This window comes from Chenopodium album, chromosome 8 (assembly GCF_948465745.1).
Source record: "Chenopodium album chromosome 8, dcCheAlbu1.1, whole genome shotgun sequence".
NCBI classification, from domain to species: Eukaryota; Viridiplantae; Streptophyta; class Magnoliopsida; order Caryophyllales; family Amaranthaceae; genus Chenopodium; species Chenopodium album.
Genome location: NC_137841.1, coordinates 70,196,956 through 70,212,917, shown reverse-complemented (window position 1 = coordinate 70,212,917; position 15,962 = coordinate 70,196,956). Strand labels below are relative to the sequence as shown.

At 36.3% G+C, this 15,962-nt stretch overlaps 2 protein-coding genes across 2 annotated transcripts; both read right to left on the bottom strand.

Moving 5' to 3' along the window:
- Positions 1–2,810: 2,810 nt before the first annotated feature.
- On the bottom strand, positions 2,811–6,299 carry LOC145555444 (putative disease resistance protein RGA1). Its single transcript, XM_081617186.1, has one exon. The coding sequence runs from the start codon at positions 6,297–6,299 to the stop codon at positions 2,811–2,813; it is 3,489 nt and encodes a 1,162-aa protein (XP_081473312.1).
- Positions 6,300–8,062: 1,763 nt separating this feature from the next.
- On the bottom strand, positions 8,063–13,343 carry LOC145556457 (nitrate regulatory gene2 protein-like). The gene is made up of 4 exons (XM_081618109.1): positions 12,038–13,343; positions 10,517–10,674; positions 9,722–9,945; positions 8,063–8,947 (listed from the first exon to the last, which is right to left on the bottom strand). The coding sequence occupies exons 1-4, from the start codon at positions 12,948–12,950 to the stop codon at positions 8,146–8,148; spliced, it is 2,097 nt and encodes a 698-aa protein (XP_081474235.1). The 5' UTR covers positions 12,951–13,343; the 3' UTR covers positions 8,063–8,145.
- Between the last annotated feature and the right edge of the window lie 2,619 nt (positions 13,344–15,962).

Below are 15,962 nucleotides of genomic sequence, written 5' to 3'. Positions count from 1 at the left end.
AATTTAGTGGTTTAGTCTTCACAAAGGTAACTGTGAAGAAAGTGCCAGACATTTACCATTTTCATGGGAATAATAAACAATATTCTCTAACAAATTGACAAAACATCTGCATACAATAATTTGGAAGATTCAAGATTTATCAAAATTAAATAACCAAAGACTTTTAATAGTATAATACTACTTGTATTATCCCTAACCAATTCACAATCATTATTCATTATCCATCGTAATCTCTTATCCCTATCACTCGTAAATTCCCTCCCCTTCCAATTATACTTGTGTGGGGGATTGAACACGCGGTATTTTATGTAATTGTGAGTTTGTGACATTGTTATCTAAGAACTATAGTGCGAAGTATTTGTTTGTGTACTACGGAGTAACTATTTTTTTTTAATTAAGGTAATGAAAATTCTATTGTAAGTAGAGTGGAAATTAAGAATCTCACTTGTTTGGGGTAAGAGTTAAACCCTCTCATTGATAAATAATACTCCGTAGGTATGTTGATGCAAATGTGCATTCGTGCAGATGACATACGATGGATATAGCTTCAGGTAAGAGTGTAAGACTAAAAATTTTCATTATAAATCATTGTATCTTATATTTCATTATGGGACAGAGTAGCTTATTAAATTATACTTCGTATTAATCGTTGTACCCTAGTAAAAACGCAATTTAAACTATGGCCTTACGTCATTTTCAAGCTAGATATAACAAATCACAATTATCATTCTGAAAGTCTATACGGCAGAGTATTAATTAAACTATAGTTAAAATATGATTTGATATTTTGATGTTGCATATCTATTAAAACATAAAGAACAGTTAGTGCAAAAATTATGTCATGACAGCCATTATCATATATGCCACATTTAGAGAGGCTATAATCGCCAAGCCAGTTCTTTAGAGAGAAATAGTTTATTGCTCTATGGATTATACACACTTATAACAACTGATTCAATATCAAAAGTTTAAAAATCCACACATCGAAAACCCATGCAAATATTAATATATGAAGTTATGTCACTAAAATCAGAAGCTAGTCACTTGACTTATGTTTGTACATACAGCAAAGAGTGATTGGATTAAACACTTTGACATACTGGCTTAGGTTCATATAATAGATTATACAGAGCAAATTTGACACGACCAAATATATCGTCTGAATTGAAGCTACATGTGGCTCGAACAAGCTGACCACGTACACCATGACAACCCCAACACTAGCCTGTGATTAGCATCACTGTGTAAGCTTTCCCCACCTTCTAGGAAGGGTTGAAAAGCTCCACCAATCATTTGCTCATCAGGCCAGTAACAAACAGGGGCCTCAATTTCATTTCATTTGTTTCGAGCTTGGTGTATCTGCGGTTGCATGCATCAATGATGCACATAGCCTGACATCTCTAAAGAGCACTTAAAGTCACCGTCTTCACTTCAGTACCTACAGGCTACAGCATTCCTGCACTAGTAACTCAGAAAATTACTCAATAAACTTCAGCTAATAAAAGGCAGTAGGCGATTCATGTCTGAAAATTTAGAACTAAAAGCTTGCAGGATCACCTGAGTGAAGATATAATGGATTACTTTTCCTCTGATTTGAGAGTATTGAGACTATTTTACAAGTAGAAACTTATTGTAATCAGCATATGGGAAGAGCTGCAATAAACAATACTAGTAGCAGTTAATGATTAATAATTTCAAGAGACAAATCTACATGAAAAGCCAAACAACAAAATGATTAGGGAATACAATAATGATAATTCCTGCTTGAAAGAACCTGGGAAGGCTGGGATGCTTACAGCAGAATGAAATTGTCTGTCATGGAACCATTGTCACAGCATTCACCAATTGTACTGTGGTAATTCATCAGATCAAAAAAGCAGCCTTGATTTGGTTATCTCAATTAGCCACTAACTGTCCAATTGCGAAGATATGATTAGAAATTGTTGATCCTTATAAAAGAACCTAATTCTTATAACTAACACAAACAGCAAACCAGGTAAATTATTTTCATGCAGACCTATCCAAAGCCCATGCATCACACAAACTGGACCAAGTAATTGTCAGTCTCTGTCAATAATCATGTGTTAAGTCTAGTATCTTCAATAGTTCAATTATCATTAATTCGATAAGCAATAATAGTTATCTCATTTTACTCCTTATTATCTGGTGAGCACAACAGTATTTGTCTATGCGCTTATATCTTGATATTAGTGATTGAAATAACACCTAACACTTCTCGTTTCACGTTTATGTGATGCATGGGTTTTAGATTTATAGTCATTGGCTTATTTTTCATCACTAATTTAATTATCAAAAAGTAAAAATTATAAAATATTGATTGTATAAAAGTGTAAAATGAGGCGAATCTAATAAGATATCACATGACAGTATTTAACTTTCATTAACTATAAATAATATTTCATAAAAGCTAGCCAAAATAGAGTATGTGAATAGTACACAAAGTCAAGGAAAGATGGAAAAGATTAGATAGGAGTTAGGCACAATTTATCTCTAAGATAAAATAAAATTGTTTATCACATGGTATTTTCATAAAAAATCAACAAGTTTATCTAATCACCATCAAATGTGGAGCCCGTATTTAATAAAAAAAGTTATTGATTTATTTACAAAAACATCATGTAATAAACACAGTCTATTTATCACTAAGATAAACTTATATATTTGATAAATTTTATACTTAATCCATTAAATAGATATAATAATAACCAAAGACAAATATGACTGATATGAGTAATAAATAAAATACGAGTAATACAAAGACAGAATGTAGGAGTGGGGGACTGAGAAACTCACAATATAACATCGGGAATATGTTGGAGAAGGTGGCAATCTTGGCCATTGGGCTTCTCATATCTCTTTTTCAGATCTGGACAACCCAATATGTAAAGCTTCTGTAAGGAGGTAAGGCCTAGTAATGATTGTGGAAATGATGCCATTTTCGGACAATTAATAATCCATAGCTCACGAAGCAAGGAGAGGTTGCCCATCTCTTCGGAGAGTTGTGTCAACTTGCGGTAATTTTTAATTTCAAGTTTCTGAAGCGTGGTTAGGCAAGCAATGCTTTGAAAGAGCTCTTCTTCAAAATCATCATTACTCAATAAATAATTGCACCAGATTTCCAGTGTGTCAAGGACGGAGTGTTTTCCCACTGAAATGTTTTTCATCCTTTTGCACCCTTGAATTTTGAGATCTCGAATGGAATTTGAAGATTCTATCATCAAACTTGTCAGTTCGTCGCATTGGCCAATTTTTATACTCTGTAGATTAGAGAACCTACTACTGATTGACAGAGAAGCTGGTCCATCTTCAATCAAAGAAATATCCAACTCCTTTAATGAGGTGAAAAGAGTTGTTGACGATGAAGAAGCTGGTTCCTCATCATCAATTGACGTGGAATTGATTCTTTGAGCCTCTATTGACATGAAGTTGGGGCAGAAATGTGATGTCAGTTGCATAAGACAAGGAAACAACAACTGCCTTGATGATGGTGGTGAAGCTGCTTCCTCATCATCTATTGACGTTAATCTGGATTCAAACACTTTCCAATTGATACCTTCAGTTTCTAATGACTCCAGCTTTGGTGCTAGAGGCATTGAAATCAACTTGGGGGAGTTATCTACTTTCAATTTCAAAAGACGAGGAAACATTAACTGCCTTGGTTCACCACCATCATCCTTTGATGGTCTTGCCCACCCCTTTAGTGATTTCAAATCTTTTAAATGCAAGAGCTCCAAGGAAGGGAAGTAGACATTGTGGGCTCCAGAACCACATTTTCCACCATCCGCCAAATTGTCGTTTTCATCTTCTACATACTCCAAGCCTTCAATTCCGTAAAGACAAAGTACTTGGAGATGAGGCAACTTACTCAAGTGAGGGAGAGCTGTGCACTTACTGCAATATAGAATATTAACGGAAACAAGCTTAGAAAGCCCATCAAACCATGTACGAGGCATCTCAACTCCTTGGTAACCTAATACTTCGATAACTTTAAGATTTGGAGGCAGCTGCAAGAACGTTAACATTCTATCCATTTCACCTAAATCAGGAGTTACATCCATGAATAAAAACATTAAATTAAGACTTGTCAATTGTTGATAGTCTTTCAAATTTGCCCTTTGTGCTCCCACAACAGCATCACTTCGCCACTTGTTGAATTGAATTTTTAGATATCCAGTAAAATTCAAGGAAGGTAGTGAATCTATACCATAGTTTTCCCCAACTATAAATGAATCTAACACTTTCAGAGATGTCATTTTCCCAATTCCTGCCGGCAAATCACTCAAACCACTCTCCGAGATTCCCAAGTGCCTCAAGCTGTCCAATTTACAAAAATCTCTAGGCAACCCTCTAAGATTTTGGCAACCCACAAGGTTAAGTGTTTGCAAGTTCTGTAATCTTGTTATGTCGTTAGGAAGACATTCAATATCAAAATTTCTTGCAAGATTAAGGTACCTTAGATGTTTCAACTTCCCTATAGAATTTGGGACAATGGAAATATTCATATCCTCCAAGTCTAAGACACGTAAAGATTGAAGTTTCAAAATCACCATTTCAAGAGATGATGGTTGATCAATATAATAATCTCTAGATACTATCAGTGACCGCATCATCGTAGCAGCCAACAATGGCTGAGGAGCTTCCCATAATTCACCATCCTCTATGTTTCTCAATTCAATACTCACATGCACAAGTCCATCAGCAGAAGATATTTGATCTAAAGGCTCGACCAATTGTTTCATCTCTTCACCAGCAATAATTTGAGCCAAGTCATGCACTAAATCGTGCATTTTGCAGTATTCGTCACCCTCACTTTCATCTTCTCGGTGATCTTGAAATAAATTCCTCCCTATCATTTCCATAAAGTATTCTTCTCCGGTGTCTGTACTTGATGGATCAATATATCCTAGTGCCATCCACATTTTAACCAAATGATTCTTACTATATTCTTGGTCCTTTGGGAACAATGAACAATAAGCAAAGCATTGCTTCAATTCTGGTGGCAAGTAATCATAGCTTAACTTCAACTCTTCCATGACGCTATCACCTCCCTTCCCCTTTTCCTTAGAGAGTTGATGAGTCTTTCTAATTCGTTGCCAATGTTTCTCATTATTTTCAGAGTAGAGAAGACTTCCAACAACCCTTATAGCAAGGGGAACATTTCCACATCTATTTACGATCTCCTTCCCAATTTGAGCCAAATTAGGATCATTCTCTTCTTTCTCCGATACAAATGCAATTTTTTTAAAAAGATTCCAAGACTCCACTTCTGTTAGAAGTCCTAGATTGTGGGGTTCTGTTGTCCCAACAGCTTTTGCAACTTTAGCAGAGCGTGTTGTTACAATAACTCTACTCCCACTTGAACCACAGCCAAGCAAACTAAAAAGATCTAACCAATGATCCCGACTCTCATCCCATATGTCATCTAAGACAAGCAGATACTTCTTATCTTTAATTGATTCTAGTATGCTCGACTTAATTTGATCCACTGAGAGTTGACTACTATCCTTACAATTACTCAAGGACCGGTAAACTTTTTCCAATACTTGGTTCTGGTTATTGACCTCAGGTACACAGACCCATGCAGTAAGATTAAAATGTTTACGAACCCCCTCATCATTATAAACAAGCTGAGCAAGAGTCGTTTTCCCAAGACCCCCAAGCCCCACAATTGGAATCACAGTAATCCTTTTCCCATCATCATTATTAGGATCAAAAAGCATCCCAATAATAATGTTTTTATCAGTTTCCCTACCAGTGACATCTTCAGTTTTCACAAAAGAGGCTGTATCCCTATTCCTAAGGATTCGGTCCCCTATGGATAGTGGTTCATCTCTATGATCAGGATAGAGATTCAATCCTAAGCCAGCAATGTCTGAACTAATTTCATCTAGTTGTTGTCGAATAGACTTGATTTCACGAGATATTTTCCAGTTAAAATAAAGAGTGCCAGACCTCGAGAAAGTGAGACAAACCTGTTTGTGCTTGTTAATCTCCTTCCGCTGTTTCTGGCGGTCAACAGTGAGGACTTCATCAAACAAGTCATCAGCTTGGTAAAGCACCATCCTCAGCCTCCGAAGCCACTCTTTGATGGCGTCATTTCCATGCTCTTCCTGGTGCCTCTCAGCATCTCGAACTCGAGCTTGGATCATCTTAATGGTTTTCTCAAGCTTCTTCAGATCATCTCGTGCACCCCACCAGGAAACAGCCTCTTTAAAGGCTGGTTCAGCCAAGTAACTCAAGGCTTTTCCAGCTAAGTCATAAAGAACTCCCTCTGCCATTCTCTCTCTCTCTCTCTTTTTTTTTCTTTTTTTTTTTTTCTCTGCCTTATGTGAATTGTAATTCTTGTAAATGATAATGAATGAATTCTGAACATAGCTTTCACCTATATATATATAAGCTCTATGTAAAAGTTGTGAATCACACTATTAATCAATAACGAAGGGTAATTTCGTTTTTACACTTGGAATAAACAATTAGAGTAACGAACAATCATTTATGTTGATTTATGTGCAAGGAAAAATATTACTTCACATAGAGTGAGGTATAGCTCAAGTGGTTAGAGCTTCCCTCCCGATTCCAGGAGATCCTGGGATCGATTCTATTTTAATTCTATGTTGAGTCATTCGATATCCTCCGATAAATTTTTTCATCGTAATTTACATGTCTTTTGAAAATGTCTATTGAATTTTTTTTATTTTTATTTTTTTTTGAAACAACATATTTTTAAAATTATGATAATAAGACATTTTGAATCATTTCTTTTAGGGATGTCTTTTTATTACAACAATATGTCTCGTTCTTTATCACTTGTAAGAATAAAAATAAATAAATAAATAGAAATAATCACATTCGGCATTCACATGTAAATTATTTTTCATACTTTACCAATCAAGCAAACAAATTGGGACGGGTAAAGTAATACAAAAGGAGAGAATATATAAAATATAGAATGTCTTTTCCGGAATTAATCGCAAATATGCGTACCTTGATTCAGTAATGCTGTAAATTTTCAGTCGACATTTCCTCAAACACCTTGCGTGCATTCCTTTGAATACTTTGATGTTGGGGATTGAATATTCTTTTTTTGCTGCCCTTCATTTCTCCTTTTGTGCATCTTGCAACACAATTCTATAATGTAGCAAAATGATGGTAGTAACGAATCATAAAAGGTTAAAAGTTATGGATGGCTTGGAGAATAAAGTAAGGGGAAACAAGTAACATCCAACTATGAAAATCTAACTTGTATTTACTCTATACTTCTGTAATACAACTAAGATATGTCAAATATTATGTTACTGAGTATAATAAAATAAAATCGATTGCTAACTTCATATAGTGATTCCAAATAGGCAAGATATTGTCCGGCTCCAAAAACTAAAGCGCGTACATTTGTAATTAATGGTTTATACTACGTATATAAGAAAATTTAATACTCGTACAATATATAAATTCCTTAAAATAAAGATGCATTTTGTTGATATGAATAGTACTCCTATCAAATCCTTTTTTTAAGTAAAACTGAGATATTGTATGCAGATCTAAAGTAGTCAATGTATAGTCTTAAAAAACGAAGTACCTTTTATAAACTTTTTCTTATTAATAATTAACATTTGAATCATGGATTAGTAAACATGCTCAAAGTGAAATGTATCGCCTAAGATAATTAGATAAACAAAGAGTGTATTCTTTTACTTAACATTCAAGGGTTTGAACTATTTCACTCAATGTTTCTTAGGTTAGAACTATATACATTTTCACTCAATGCCTATTGGGTTTAAACTGTACGAACACAGTATGTTTTTATCCTCTGTGTTTTTGGGTTAGAACGGCACATTCTTTCAGATAGTGAGGTGTGCGTATTATTGTTGATGACCATTTTAAATACTTCGTAAGTGTTTAATGAACATTGTGCAGTCGGGTGCATAAACTAAACATTATCTAAAAGTTACCCTTTTATAAAAAATATACTACGCACCTTCACATAATCACACCTTTACTGTCTGTAGGTAGACTCAAAGATGCAAGATTTCGACCAAACAAAAGCAAGTCAAAACTCATTCTTACCCATTAAAATAACTTATACAGAAGCACAGATAATACAACAGTCAAAATAGTTTTACATTGTCAAGAAGGAACGCCATTAGAACTTTGGGAAAGTACAATGGCCCTCAGTTTATTATAAGCATCATAACAGGCGTGAGCATATTCTGACAATGCTCTAAACAGCTCAGGCAACCGTGTTTTAAGAGTTCCAAGTGACTTCTCTCTAACTTGAACACAATGCCTCTGATGTTTTTCCTGCTCTTCCTCTAATCTCTTTCTTAAGGTCTCTACTAAAAACTGTCTTTCTGATACCGGATCTTTGCCAGGCCCGTCTTCACCTCTCTCAGGGTCCATTGCTTCAGGACCCTTTCGCTGCATGTGTTTATGATACCAATCCTCAAAAGCCTGATTCTTTCTTAAGAACTCCTTTCTCGTCTCTTCACATTTTTCCTTCAGCCTCATCTCCTCCTCTTGGTGCAATATGATGGTCTTTATCACAGCACTAAAGGATGAGATGGCGGTTCTGGTGACCTCATCGGGGAGCTTCTCTAGTGAATCGTGCCATGCATGGAGGAGGGTTTGAATTGGGGGGTGGTGGGCTCGGGGTGGGGAAGAAACCTTTTCCTTGAGGTTGCTTTCAATGGGGATGAGGTTTAGCTTCAACCAACTGTTGAGTGATCGAACATAGTGTTTCTGCTGTTCTACTAGAGTCTCAAATCGTTCTTGCCATTGTTGAATGACATTGGAGAGTTGGATGGTGCACTGATAGTGGGGCTTGCTAGTTTCCCGGGGAGCAAGCAAGACATCGAGAGATTTTAGTTCTGTAGAAACCTGCAGCTGGCTATCATGGTGTACAGAGATATCCTCCCACATCTGAGCCATTCTGCATTGATCATCACCAGAAGTCCGGCAGATTAGCTAATGATGATTAACACTGTAATTTGAAAATTAGATACCAGAAACTATATCTTGGGAATAAGGTTTTAATCATTTGTTTGTTGATCTTACCCACGTGTTAAAGAAAAATGAATTGAAACGATTACAAGGTAATATAACACAATGGACTGGAGGTGAAGCACCAAACTCTTGTATATAACGCAAAATTCGAGTGGGAAAATAATTAAGAGATTTTCTCCAGATACTCTGAAGTCTGAAAGTGCAAGACATCTATGATCAACTTGAGGTGGACTCTTAAAATCGTTAAAATTGACAAGGGTGAAAAAATTGGTTTCCACTTCTAACGACATAATCAACTATACCTTTAAAGGGTTACTAGGGTAGTAACATATCAAATGTTTAATAATTGGCATTTGGCAGCCCAACAAAATCCAGAAATTCAAAACACCACATGGCAAATCTTGGCCAATTCAAACCTTATATGTACTGGTTCTCTTCTTTTAATGGTGTGCTCTCTCTTATCACTCATACAAACAAGCAAGGTTAATAGTTTTCTAAAAGGAATCTGAGGTTGATCGCTGTATTGAGAGAACTAGTCGATGTAAGATCTCTAAAGGCTAAAATCCAATCAAACATCTCAATGTTGTCATTAATCTCAACAGGAAAGAAGCAAATTCATTGACCAAGCAACATAGGTGGCAACCTCAGATAGTGTATGAAAGATCTATGGTAAAAAGAATGCTAGGAAAAAAATATATACCTGTCAACTAACTCAACAAGTTTTGGGTACAACTGCTGATCTCGCAAATCATTTACTTCTGATACAGTTGAGTCCATGGACTGCATGTCAACAATGTATCGAGTGTGCAAATGACTAACGGCTGCTTTTGTTTTCTCCAATGAATCTGCAGTAGCACCACGTTTTTTCTGTCTATTAAGAACTGAAACCTTTCTCTGATACTCCAGCTTCATCAGCTCACCAGCCTAACAGGTAAAAGCAAGCAAAAACCATCATGATCTCAGAAGTATCACGATATCATACTAATAAAATTATACTGTACTCCTGTGGCTTAAGAGTGAAACACAAAAATGTTACACTAAACACAGGTGACAGGTGTGTCAGATTAAACCCTTGTTAACTTATGCTTTTGTTAATAATATTAAACTTCAAAATAGCACATTTTTCTTCCATACCAGAAGGGAGCTCATAATTATAGTAGTTAATCCCCCAGATAGTAACAAGTTTCAACTTCAAAATTTCCAAAGGTACAAGGCTACAAAGCAGCAAGTTGCATCAAAGGCTTAACACCATGATTCTGTAACTAATTTGTTTGAAAGTCTCTTTTATTTCACACATTATACCAATATGCCAAATACAGCATGAGATTTAATCAGAGTTTTCACATGGATATTAGCAACTGGCTTTCATGCCAAGATTCTGTGTGGACCCCACTTTGATTAGAATTGGTTGGGTTCACTTTTATGTAATATTCACCACCACACATGTAGATATGACTCATATGAGATATCAATTATCTTGACATTAGAAATGTACCTTAACTTCTTCATATAGCTTTTTCTCCCATGCCAGCAGTTTATCCAAGACAGTGGCAAGTGACTCACTGTCATCGGGGTCAGTTTTCCCCCCATCAGGAACGCCCTTTGATGACCACGTAATGACACGCATAACTCTGGCGGCATGATCAACAGGCACTGGAAATAGATTTTTTTTTTTTTTTTAAAAAAAAAAAATTAGCTTATACATAGTACATTCATCCAAAACAAAGAGCTAGATCAATTCAATGTAGGTGACTACATACAACTATAATGCAAAACAGCTCCAAACAACACAGTTTATGTTGTTGGCTTTCAGCTTTCAGGGATAGTTGATGTATATTTCCCATTAGTAGTAGCAGACTAGCAGCTAGATTTGAGTATAATACATATTGACTTGCAAGCAAACTCAAACATTATTATATAAAGGGATTTAACAGCGATTAAGTAATAAAGTTGGTCATTTGCCAACTCCTATTAGCATTACCAGTTACCACAGAAAAACAACAGAGAGAACTAAAAGGACCAATCATCAAAGCAATCTCGGTGTGGCTGAAAAATGACCTAAACAAGGATTCTCCGAGGGTACGACAATTTTCAGAAACAATGTAAATGAAAGAATAGGAATTGATAATGATGTCAATCCTCGTGACCAGTACCACATCCTCATTTACCACTTAAATGTAGCTCACATATGCTAGCAGAGATACAAGAAATGCATTGAAAAATAGATGAGGTATCAGCAAGAATATTCTGAATATGTATAGAAGGAAGACCTTGACTAACATGAACTTCATCATAACCTGGATATTTTTTACCAGAATAACAACACGCCCTCACCAAACATGCACTCTTATAAACCTATTTGGTAGCCCAACTCACCAAAAGCTCAAGTCCAGGCATTCTGTTAAGTTAAAGATATGTGAAGTTCACGAATTCATGATGTTCCTTCACACAACTTTGATGGGAAACAAAACACATTTGAGAAATACCTTCAACTTATAATAGAATATGAACTTCCTTAATTAAAAATGAGCATTGTCTAAATTATATTTGGAAGACTCGAAACACAAGTATAATAACTCAAAAGAAGCCATCTCCCATGAAAATGCAGCAGGCTGCAGGTTGGATTTAATTTTTATCTGAGATTATTATAATTGCTAGAAACAAGTATACAAACAGATATAAACAAAGGGCACAACAAAAACAATCAAACGAAAGTGAAGACAAGAAATAATTATATTGCCACTAGATACTACAATCTCCCAAAGAAATATCAAACACTAATCACAACAAGCCAAGTTAATTGATCAAAAAAAAAAGCCGCAAAACATAATCAAACATCCAACATTATCAAGTATTATTGTTTGACCATGACATACAATATGCTAAATAACATAAACTAATTAATTAAAATTCCATAAAATGGGACCACAGTCAACCACAATATATAATTCTCTCAACAAACCACAAGAACAAAAGGAACCAAACAAAATTAAAGACAAAGAACAAAGAATTAAACCTTTATTATCAGCAAAACTAGATTGATATTGAAACTTATGAGCTTCCAATAACTTAGTAACATTTTGAGCACACTCTGAAGCCTTAAGAAAATAATCATCAATTAATTCCAAAACCTTCATCAAATTAACCTTATTACCACCACTATTACCACTAGCATCAACATTCTCCACCTTACTACTCCCCATCAAAGCCTCCGACGGCGCGGAGTTAGAATGCATAAAATGCCTAACTCCGGCCTCGGAAGGCGGTGGGGGCGGCGTCTCCATCCCTAATTCAACCACCACCTCCGCCTTCTCGGCGGGTTTAAACCGATTTCTCACATTCTCTTCCTCCTCCTCTTCTCCTTCCTCTTCATCTTCCTCACCTTCTTCATCAATCTCATCTAATCCAGCACCACCCATCATATTATTATCATCTGACAAAAAAAAATAATCCCAAGCCATCCCTTTAATAGCACTCTCCTCCTCCCCCCTCCCAACCTTCTCATCCTCGCCACCACCACCACCGCCACCGCCACCGCCGCCTTCCACCTCCTCCAACGATCCCATACTCGAAACGCCGCGTTTCGAAGCCGAAAACTCCGGCATTGTAACGGACCGTTGGAGGGGGGAAGGGGTGAAAACGGGTAATGGAGGGGGAGGAGGAGGGAGCGGCTCTTGTGGCGGTGGCGGTGGTGGTGGTGGGGGCTCGGCAGCTGACACCGGCGGTGGTGGGGGTTCTGTGTCAGCTGCCGTCTCGCCGTGCCCGTAATCGCTTAGCGCTGAACCGGCGTTTCGAAGGGCGATTGCGTAAGCAGAGTGTCCTACAACAAAGGCGCTTCGAGCTAAAACGGCTTCTTTCATCAAGATTTTGCGGTCTTTACAACGGGATACTGCTTCTTCATTGTCTATTCTTGACTGAGCACACCCCATTTCTTGGTTTACAGTGAAAATGGGGTTTAAAATCTGAGCTTTACTATAAAAAATGAGAGTTTTTTAGTATACCCGGAAGAAGAAATTGACGGTTTGAATTAAAACAGGTTGAGAAATTTAGGTGAAAATGGGTATTTTTGGTAAAAATGTGAGTTTTTGAGTATACCCAGATGAAGAAATTAACGATTTGAGTAACAAAAAAATAGGAAATTTAAGTGAAAACCCAAGTGGGAAAATTGAAATTGAAGGTTTTTGGGTACAAAAGAAAGTAACTTTAGAGATTTATAGCTTAAAGTAGAGTTTTAATGGAGGTGTCTGGTTTAGAGGAGAGAGAAAGAAACTGACAAAAACAGTGAAAAAATGGTGGTGATGGGAAGGAGAAAGCGGTGCAGAAGGTTATGGAAAAGCAAATCTTAATTCTTGTGTTATTGAGTTTTAAAATTAGTAACGTACACATTTTTTGAGGCAAGAAACGGCGTCGTATTGAGGGGTTTAATAAAAGTTTTTTGTTGTTTTAGCCTTTTAGGGAGTTATGTCATAAAAATGGTGTGTTAATTGCTCAAATTAGGCAAATAAAAATGGTAAATAGTGAAATTTGCTGTTTTACCAAATAAAAATGTAACTTTTTCTTTTGACTAAAAACAAAATGGTACTAGGGATATAAAGGAAGTGGGGTGCTTATTTTCAACCAAATGGGGTGTGTAATGAATGGTGTGGTACACCCCCACACCATTGTCACTATGTTGAAGTATAACATAGATATATTTGGTACTTATGATTTTTGTCCTTAAAAAAAAAGTGAAAAGGAAAATAATAGGAGCTCATAATTTTAAACTTTATTAGGAAGTATGAACAATAAATTGAAATTGATATGTGACATGATAGAATATTATCTTTATTAGAGGTGATCAAAGTTAGCACAAGCCTATTATGGACGGGTTTTGAGTAGAATTTTTCGGCCTCAAATTGGGTCGGGCCCGGCTTAAGCTTGATTTTATTTTTTTTGGCAGGTTCGGAAATACGTTTTTTATGCATCTTTAATTGATTTTTTTGGTCATATCCGAAAAACTCGCACGGTCTGACCATTGGATTTGGCTTTGGGCACAAAAAATCCAGCCCGGCCCATGAAATGGGCTAATTTTTGGCAGTAACAAATTGTGTAACTCAAATGACAATTCTGTAAACATTGTTTCTTCTTTCCCTTCTTCCTCCTCCCTCCTTTCTCGATTATAATGACAGATTATCAAGATATCATACAACAAGCGAACACCACAACAAACACAAAGCCAACCCCACTATTTCCGACGTCCATTTCCTACGGCTTTGCCGTCGAATTCAATGAAAATTCTAGGTAAGAATGGTGATATAAAAGAGCATAGGTAACCCAAAAGGGTAGGTGTTTAAAGTCTTCCTACCGATCTAACCACAAATTCTTTGCCACCACCACCATCATCACAGTCTTCTTCTTCCCAACGCCATCACCCTAGTTGTAAATAGTGTAGAGTCATATCAACTCCTTATGGAAAGCTTATACTTTGTGGCAACAATTTTATCCTGGTGGTAATGATGTGCAGTTTGTAGAATAATTTAGAGTATGGAGACTAATCTCATGGTTGTAAGATTAATTTGCGAGGGTTCTCGACGAGTTGGGGTTACCTGACGGAGATTTCGAGGGTTTTTGAGGATTTTCAGGGATTTTGGACATATGACCGGAAAGAGAGAGGGATAAGGACAAGTTGGCCGGAAAAGGGAGGTTAGGGTGAGGGGGAGAGAGTGTTTGGAAGGTTGTTTAGGGTTTTTGGCGGGAGGGTTGGTCGGAACAACGGAAAGAGAGTGGAAGAGGGAGAGTTTGGCTGGAAAAGGGTGGTTGGGGGAGGGGGAAGGACTGGACGAAAATAGGTGGGGTTGTCGGATAATTCCGACTTCCGGAATCCATAGGGGACTCAGGAGTGGCTTTGGGAAGGTGGGCATGGGTGGTTGCTGGAGTTTTTATTTTATTTTATTTTTTAAAATCCTCTTTTTTTTTTTGTTAAAAAAATTGAAAAAAGAAACCTAAAGAATAGGTAACCGGTCAGTTTGGCCTAATAAAATAAGATGCCCCCTAAAGTTGGGATTAATAAGCTATAATCAAAAGGTGGGATAATAGACGAAGATCGGTGAAAGATTAGATTAATAGAATAAAATTTTCCTTATAAATAGTGCACCAGAAACGATAAAATATGTTTAGAAATTATTGTTTTTGGTTGGCTTTTTAGGTATGAAATCTCATATTAAACGAGTCTCTAACTCTACTTCATTCCTCTAAGATTTCATGCCTATCTCATCCCTTAAGATTCACATTCCATTCCGCTATTAAAATTCATAAATAATTCCATAATGTAAACCAAATAATTTCAAACTAGTTTAGCTCATATCCCATACTATAAGATGTCATACCATTTCATTTTAGTTTAACAAACCAAACAACCCTAAAGAGAATTCGAGGTTTAGCGGAAAATTTATAGGAGATGCTACTAGTGAATAATGTTTATAAAAGATAGTAGAAAATATTTAATTGTAGTTAAAGAATGGACTTTACTAATATTCTACATAGTGATCCTCTAGTATTGTACTTTTCAAGTTGTGCCTCTTCTTTTTGGAAGTTACACATTGTAACCCTATGGTACAATTATTAACTATACAGTGGCCTTACTGTTATGTAGCCGATAAAGCGAGGTTACACTGTTATGTTCAATGACCGTTAGTGGGGCCCACTATCCACCTACTAATTTTTTGTTTTCAATTTAAGTGATGAAATATGTTGTGTTAAAAGTTTGTGTTAATTATTATGGTTTATATTGAGCTCGAATTTGGCAAAAAAAAAAAAAAAAAGAAAAAAAAAAGATTGCAATTCTTGTTCATTACATGACATTATAGACTTAACATAGATTCCTTAGTTCCTTACATCTTATTGCGTTTTTACGTGAGGTCCATGTGTCTAACCACTTATCCACACCCGTCAAATTCCGTGGT

Excerpts from the sequence above, each read along its gene's own strand:
- LOC145555444 (XM_081617186.1), bottom strand. The coding sequence starts at position 6,299 with ATGGCAGAGGGAGTTCTTTATGACTTAGCTGGAAAAGCCTTGAGTTAC.
- LOC145556457 (XM_081618109.1), bottom strand. The coding sequence starts at position 12,950 with ATGGGGTGTGCTCAGTCAAGAATAGACAATGAAGAAGCAGTATCCCGT. Across the intron at positions 10,675-12,037 it reads TAGTTTTGCTGATAATAAAG|TGCCTGTTGATCATGCCGCC; the intron begins GTTTAATTCTTT and ends ATCTATTTCCAG. Across the intron at positions 8,948-9,721 it reads CTTGTTGAGTTAGTTGACAG|AATGGCTCAGATGTGGGAGG; the intron begins GTATATATTTTT and ends TGATCAATGCAG.